General features: G+C 39.0%; 1 protein-coding gene and 1 pseudogene across 1 annotated transcript in view; both read right to left on the reverse strand.

The window, feature by feature from the left end:
* LOC105454623 (lysophospholipid acyltransferase 5) overlaps nucleotides 1-1,841 on the reverse strand; it is a 7,547-nt gene extending 5,706 nt beyond the window's left edge. The window contains exon 1 of the mRNA XM_011697356.1: nucleotides 1,391-1,841. Coding sequence (XP_011695658.1) covers nucleotides 1,391-1,490 — 100 coding nt within the window. The 5' untranslated portion in view covers nucleotides 1,491-1,841. The remainder of the gene's footprint in view (nucleotides 1-1,390) is intronic.
* A 238-nt stretch (nucleotides 1,842-2,079) lies between these two features.
* Nucleotides 2,080-8,259, reverse strand: LOC105454639 (annotated as a pseudogene).

Below are 8,259 nucleotides of genomic sequence, written 5' to 3' on the forward strand. Positions count from 1 at the left end.
CCAGCCCGCTCAGAGATGTGTATAAGAGACAACATGATTAGTTCTTGCCTTTAGTTCTTCATGAATCTAAATGTATAAACCAATCATATTAATGAATTTTACAAAAGTTGCAAAGCCGCTTTTTTTGCTGAACGCAGTCAATGTATTCAGTCAACATCAAAAAGTAAAAAAAACTTAGATGTGGAAATAAAAAACGCTACACGTGTCGCGTATGTTTATCTATATGCGTATAAAATGTATATATACACAAGTTGCAAAGCCGCTTTTTTTGCTGAACGCAGTCAATGTATTCAATCAACGTCAAAAAGTAAAAAAAAAACTTAGATGTAAAAATAAAAAACGCTATCGCGTGCTGCGTATGTATATCTATATGCGTATAAAATGTATATATACACAAGTGTTGTGTTTATTTCCCATGACGTCACGTTACATAACTTACGTTATATGTAATTTATTGTTCAGGATGCGATCCACTCCGTGACAAAGTTGAATTCCATTTTATTTTTGGTAGAGGTTCATCGGAACAATTAATTACAACGATCGATTACGAACAATATCTATGCTTTAAACGCATTATTGTCAAGTAAAATGACATCGAGGATGTAAAATTAGTAACGCAGTCATTGGCTGCGTTCAGCAAAAAAAGCGGCTTTGCAACTGTTGTAAAATTCATTAATATGATTGGTTTATACATTTAGATCCATGAAGAACTAAAGGCAAGAACTAATCATGTTGAAGAATCTCACAACAGTTGTAAAGCCGCTGTTTTCTCTGCTGAACGCAGCCAATGTTATAAACACGCGTCATTGAGGAAAAAGTGCCAGCAAAATTACAAGATTGTCAGAATAGCGGGGAAAATGTACAGATGTAAAGTTTTCGAGATATTTTCCGCATCCGCGGACATGCCTTTCACGGGAACACAATGAAAATGAGACCGCCTGAGAGGTAATGTGATAATAGAAGCGTGTATTTTAACGATTAGATGAGGCAACCTTCACATAGAGGCAATTACGCCGTTATAGATTCAGCTATATACATACGCACGCTATAATACAGCGAGGCGAGGGGTGTCCCCGACGCGGGATTTGCAAGACGCTGTAGGGTGAGGGAGGGAGAAGGATACGGGGGAAGGGAGGGGTGGTCGCACGCCGGCGGCGCGATCGAGCGGAGTCATGAATGAACGCGGATTGATTTGTCCGGGTGAAGGAATCTCGATAGAGCTCGGAAATGGAAAGGAGAGGAAAAGAAAAAAAAAGATGGAACAACTGAAAGATCCTGCATTGCTGCACCCCGTAAGGGGAGAAAAATGGATTAACCCTTTCTCGCAGCGTAACGGAAGAAACGCGGGGAGAGAGAGAGAGAGAGAGAGGAAAACGGTTATGGTTTTTACCCAGTAGAATAGAGATGAGGAGACGCAGCGCGGCCTCCGGGGTGCCCAGGAACGCCGACAGTCTCGCCAGTCCGCCCGGGCTGTGCGCCACGTTGTCCATGGTCGACGAACGATGGCGATAAATTAGAGGCAGCGAGGATCACTGGCGGCGTGTGCCAGTCACGCAACCGACGTCGAGCGTACGCACGCCGTGTATATGTATACTATGTACGTGGCCGAATGCTACAGCATGGCCGTGTCGTTACGCGCGCGCGTGTCGCACCTTTTATCACAGCGAACAGCGGCGGAGCCCGTCTCTCAGCCGCCAACGCCAACCCGTCACTGTCAGTCGTTACCAGTTACCACCGACCGTCAGCAACGCGTTAGTCGAGCTGCTTAGCTCACTATCGAGCTCGCGCGGACTGCATGAAACGCCCGCGATTAACCTTCACCACCGTCGTCGCCACCATCACCACCGACCGTCGCCACCACCGCCTATCGCGACGGCGCGGCGCGGCGGCGCGGCAGCGGCGGCGGCCCGTGCCGTGCGCGACGGCAGGGTGACGATGTGACGCGACGCGACGCCTGGCGACGCCACGCCGTTACCGGGGCGACGGACGGACGCGGCCGTCCGAAACCGAGAAAGCGTCTCGTGCCGCGTCACACTCGCGACGCACATAAATCAGATGTGCTTAGATTAGATTAGAAAATTAGAGCGGCACGCCAACGTAAACCAGGGCCATCTTGTGACTCGTCGAAATATGTTGCGCTTTTCTTGGTCGAAGTTTCTTGGCTAAAAGAAATCTAAATCGGATTTCGCGTTGTAATATCACCGTTCGTGGAACATATAAAGAGAAAATATTAAGGTATTTTTACATATAATATATGTACAATAAGATCTTCAGCTATTAAGTATCGCAAGCTCGACCGATTATTAGGAGTTATTGAGATAACTATTATTGAAAAATTAAGTATAGTCTCAAAACTCTTCTCAAAAAAAGGTAAAAGAAAACATTATACCAATTGCATTATACGTTCATTGATAAAATAATAGCTAGATAACTTATGGACATTATAGGAGTGCTATACAAAAATAAATTTCAATATTACTATATAATTTAAATCTTCCTCGACCTATTTTTCTTTACTTTTTTTTGTTAAATAAAATATTAATTTAAAGTGCTCTCAATTCTCGCATCTTTGATTCTAGATAGTAAGTATAGATTTGCTTCGCGGTTGCATGATTGCGTTTCTCTCGATTAGAAATCTGCTTTTTAGCTGAACTTTTTGTGCGTTTTTCCTTTTTTCGTTCAACGTCTAATTATATATGTACATTGCACCTATTTCATCTTAAATATATACAACGTAATGTAGTCAATAAAGAACGTAGATCGGTTGGGAACTCACAAGAGAGCCAAATGATTTTGTACAGAGCCAAATATTGTACAGAGAAAGAGAGAGAGAGAGAGGATCGACGCGGCGGCTCTGATTAAAAATGGGTCGAACGGGCCAATCGAGACTGATAGCGGTCCAACTGGGCCGCCACGACATTAGCCCGGCGATTTCCGGAGCAAGACTGCGCGTCGGGGGTTCGGAATTCGGAGCCGCGAGCGACGATCTTTCATCCCGGCGGACGATCGATCGATCGAGCGCCAACCGACAAGGGTAAGTATACACATACATACGATTGACTCGCGCGCGCGACTTTGCAGTGTCAAGGCCATAGATTTTTATCTCTCTTGTCCCCCGCCTCGCGCGCGTCAAGTCGCAAACGTCGCGATCGCACAACCACCGTGATGAGGAAAAATTCGACCCGATACTTATTCCGCGCTGATCCAGCGTGCAAGATTTAGAAACCGAACGGAGATGAATATACGCTGAGTCGATAATCGAACGGGAGATTGCGCTTTCTCTAGAAACGCAGGCGCGGTGAAGTGCCCACGAGAGAGAGTGTTTCTCTCTCTCGTAATCACTTTCGCTCCCTCTTGCTCTCGTTGCCGGGTGAAATCCTACGGTAAATCGTTCCGATAGGAGAGACGAGCAAGCGAGTGAGCGAGCTACGTAAAACGCTCTTTTGTGGGCAGTGAAATTGGAAAACGTTGTAAAAAAAGTATCATTTATATATATATATATATATATATATATATATAAAACCAATAGTTCTCGGCTTTATAGATATAATAATTGAAATACAAATCAATTGAAATAAAAATCGAACGTACGTATGTTATTGGATATTGTTCAAACAATCACGAGAGAAATGTAATACGAAATACAAACGAGAAAGGAATAACGTGAAATTCAAGCAAGAAAGAAAAAAATGTATATAAATCAATGTACGGTAATCTAATCATAATTAATCACAATTACGATTGTGTTGCTGTGTGTACATTAATTTTTACTCGTAGTATAAATTAATGTACGCAGTAACACAATCGTAAGTATAATTAATTACGTTTGTGTTACTGTGTACATTAATTTATGAACTTAATATAAATGAATGTATGCACATAGTAACACAATCTTATAATTTTAATTACACTTGCATTATACTGTATATACATTAACATCTACAGGATAAATTTAAAAACAATTATAATTATGATTAATTAAGATTGTATTACTACATATGTTAATTTATACGTACATCATTATTTTTAAATGGAATTTTTTTTATGCGAAATATACATTTTTTTGTCAAAGAGTATATATTAAGAATGCAACAAGTTATTGAAAAATTGCGTTTATTTTTTATATTAACGAAATTTTGAAAATCATTGAATATCATATTCGATAATTTTAATAACATAAAGAATTTAACAACATAAAGAATGTTTTTATCGCGATATGAAGAACCATACTGAAGAACAAGACTGGATAAGATAATTTTATATGTTTTTAGTACTGCAGTTTTACGATGTAGATTGTAGAGCAAAAACATGCGCGCGTAAGTGCATATATATATATATATATATTTATTACATATATAATAAACATATATAAATATGTAATAAACATATATATGCACTTACATCGTAAAACTGCAGTACTAAAAACATATAAAATTATCTTGTTCAGCCCTTGGTTGCGAGAATACGAAAAGGAGAAATAATTACGGAATGTTCTGCGTTAATCTTTTCAATTCGACTTATTTGCAAGATAAACTAACATCATAGTGTAGCATCGCGGATACACGCACATTATATGCACACCCGCGCGTTTATTTTGTAAACTGTCTATCACAGAATAACAATGGTATAAATAGAAATCCGCGATAGAGAGTAACATGCGATCGTTTCCGTTCGTGAGGTATTTATCCTGAGTGCAATCAAAACGTGTCGCGCACACGTATATAATATATTACATATACGCGCACGGAATCGCGAGTGCACTTCCTCTCGCTTTGCGTGAACTTTCATCGTGTCTCATTTTCCCACGCGTAATCTCTTCTTCTTCATTGCGTGATCTACCGCGATTCTATATACTTTCACGCATGGAGAAAGTGCCCGGGGGAGGGAAGGTCGCCACTCTTTCTTCAACTAATTCGAATCGCTTTGCAAACAAATTACGTCGATTTGTTCCCAGAAAAGGGATGGCATTCAAGTCAAAGCAAATATTATTGGAGAAGAATCAAGTTAATAAGGAATCATGTAGACTAGAACTAATATTGTGAATAATTTACGATTTTTATAAATATAGGATAAGAAGAAAGTGTCTTTTCCTTACAAATACATCGGAGACGAAAAATATTTAAAAAAATCTTTACGTATTTTTTTTAGTCTAATCAGTTTGTCTTCTATAAATTTTATATTATAAAAATATCGAATTAAAATTATTGAAAAATTAATGTTTTATGAGACATTTAATATTTTATCAAAACACAAAATATTTCTCTCGCTTGCTTTTTCTCTCGTAAATTAATGAATTTTTTATAGTTTTAATATTTTAATATTCAGAATGAAAATGAATTAAGTAATAAAAATACGCAGTTCCATTTGAAATAATATCTATTACCTATGTATATATCATTGTCTTTACGCGTTTGCATTAAGCGTAAGAAGATGAGGACAAGAGGCATTACCTCGCGCGAAACGAAGCACTCGATCGAGAAGTTATAAGCAGTATACGGCGCCGCTAAACATGACCCTGGCGAAGTTCATCAGATCGTCGTCCCAGCAGTAATTCTCTATGATCGCCCTGAACGTATACGACGTGAAAGTCGCGTAGCCGGCGATCTTGAAGACTGCGGCGATCAGGAAAGTCGAGAAGAGGTAACAATGTGTTCCCACATTCCACTTATATATTGGGCTCTCTCAATCGAGTCGTAAGTCAGGAAGGTGTTATGCTGACACATAAAGGCATACCAACAAACGGAACGACCTCGGGGAGATTGGCGAGCCTCCAGCTGTCCTTCTGATACGGACTGTAATCAGTCAGGCCTATGATTAACATACTGACCTAAACATATGGCCTAAACATATACTGAGTTTATAACAGATATTAGCGATAACCTCCTTGAACTACAAGTGAAATTCTCACTTACACCATGGTAGACATCCGTATTCGTCCGGATGAAGGTAACGGGGAGAATAAACCCGATGCAGATTAGAGAGAGGAAGAAGATTTTGGCCAATCGCGCGACGTTCTTGTACAGACAAAGCGGGATGACGATGCAAAGGGTCGCCAAGAGAATGATGACTTGTCGATGAGCAAGAACGTTCGTCCATCCCTGTCACTCTTATCAGGACCTTAGTCAATGTATCACCGACGACGACATTATATGAAACCATCGCTGTAACGTTAATAATAGCATTTCATGCGCGTTGATTAAAGGCTAATATATGATTGATATGACAGTTGGCGTGGATGGATAAATAAATATCATTGTTTATTTGTTATTTATTAAATGTTCTGTGGACAGCATTATTTCAAGTACTAACGTACGTACCTATATGAATTGATGGACGAACTGCAACGCCGTGAGAAAGTAGAAACCGGCAGGACCGAAGCTGTCTATCACCATACCTTGGTAGCTCATTTCGTCGCAAATGTCTCCATTTCGCACCATGAGAATTAGGTAACGAATAGTCGGTCAACGCCGTTACTAAAATTAAGAGGGCGATGCCGAGACCGAAGCCGGCTTGATGCAGAGCGTACGGTATTCCTGAAAAATTTACATTTCAATTGTGACATCATACTTTAAATTTACTTTAAGTTTCACAAAATATTAAGGGGTCTCACCACCCCTGAGGTTTTAAAATGATGACCTTAAGTTTGGGATTTTTTGTGGGTAAATGGATAACTTTATTTAAAATCTGCTTAGAGGACATTATTGTACATATATAAGAAACTAAAAAAATATTTTTGTATTTTTCGTATGTCCAAAATGGCGGCGCACTAGCCTACACTTGCAGAATCCCTTTTTTTCTAACGATGTACAGGATTCCGAGCACACGGTTTGGCCTTGAACAAAACATAAAGAATTTTCATTATTTACATATTAAAAGAGAAGTACGTAGGGATTTTTCTCAAAATGGCAGCTATTTTACGAAAGACTTGTATTGACAAAAATACGAAATTTTCATAAAAATAACTGCCATTTCGAGAAAAATCAATATTTTAAAAAACCCCTACGTACTTCTATAGTCTTTAATATGTAGATAATGAAAATTCTTTGTGTTTTGTTCAAGAACAAATCGTATGCCAGGAATCCTATACACCAATAGAAAAAAAAGGGATTTCGCAAGTGTAGGTCAGTACGCCGTCATTTTGGACATAATAAAAATAAAAACAATTTTTTTTTGGTTTCTTATATATGTACAATAATGTCCTCTAAGTAGATTTTAAATAAAATTATCTATTTACCCACAAAAAAATCTCAAACTTGGGTATCATTTTAAAGCCTCAGAGGTGGTGAGACCACTTAAGCGGATTTCTTTTCTCTTTCTACGATAACACGCGATCTCGCAACAATAGATTAATTTTCACATTTACGGATGACGCCGCTGCTGCAGATGAAATTGATGAAATTAAAATTTGCAAGTGCAATTCTACTAAATTTATCGGACTTCTCTTTTTTCTCCTATAATATGCGCTGATATTAGCACGATTTTATTTTTGCATAAACGGGGGAAAAAATCGTCATGGTATACGTTTAGAATTTCGCAATTCATTGATGAAAACGTTAATTATGTCATATTGCATATTCGGGCTCGTACTTGCGAATATTTTACGAGCGCGTCCATACGTTTGCACGCTAATAAATATTAATGGCATAGAGCGAGTGAAAAAGTAGTTCCGAGAGGCGTCGCATAACAAAAATACGCGAGCTCGCAGTCAGAGGCTAAACGATTTACACGATAATAACAACCAGCGCACAGCGGAGTAATACCGAAAGCGGCGCAGAGGGACAGCAAGATAAAAAAACCTTAGGTACTCGCAAATGAGGAGGTGATTAATGCGCTAAGTCGTGGGCTAATTTCGCCAAATTTCGTTCGTATATTCCAGGATACTAAAAATCCATTAATTTTTTCTATATTTCCTTTGCGTAACAAATCTTGATAAGACAAAGAAAAGACGTTAGAAGCAGAGAATACATACGAAAAAGAGATGCGAGACGTTCTCTTCTCATTGTAGTGCCGTTTAAAGATCCGCTTCATCGGCGATGATTTTATTCGTTCTCCGTACGAGAAGAAAACGGAATTTGAACAAAATTGTTCGATCGACGTAACCCATGTTTTCCCATATTGAACAGAACAAAACAGAGACGGCTTACTCACATCCTCGAAGATAAATCTCCTTTTCTTGTTGCAAACAGAGCACTCTTCATTTAAAAAAGAAAGTTTTCGAATCTTCTTGATGATATCTTGATCGGAAGCGACGTTGGTCAT

Source organism: Wasmannia auropunctata, unplaced genomic scaffold (genome assembly GCF_000956235.1).
Source record: "Wasmannia auropunctata unplaced genomic scaffold, wasmannia.A_1.0 LD335980.1, whole genome shotgun sequence".
Lineage (NCBI taxonomy): Eukaryota > Metazoa > Arthropoda > Insecta > Hymenoptera > Formicidae > Wasmannia > Wasmannia auropunctata.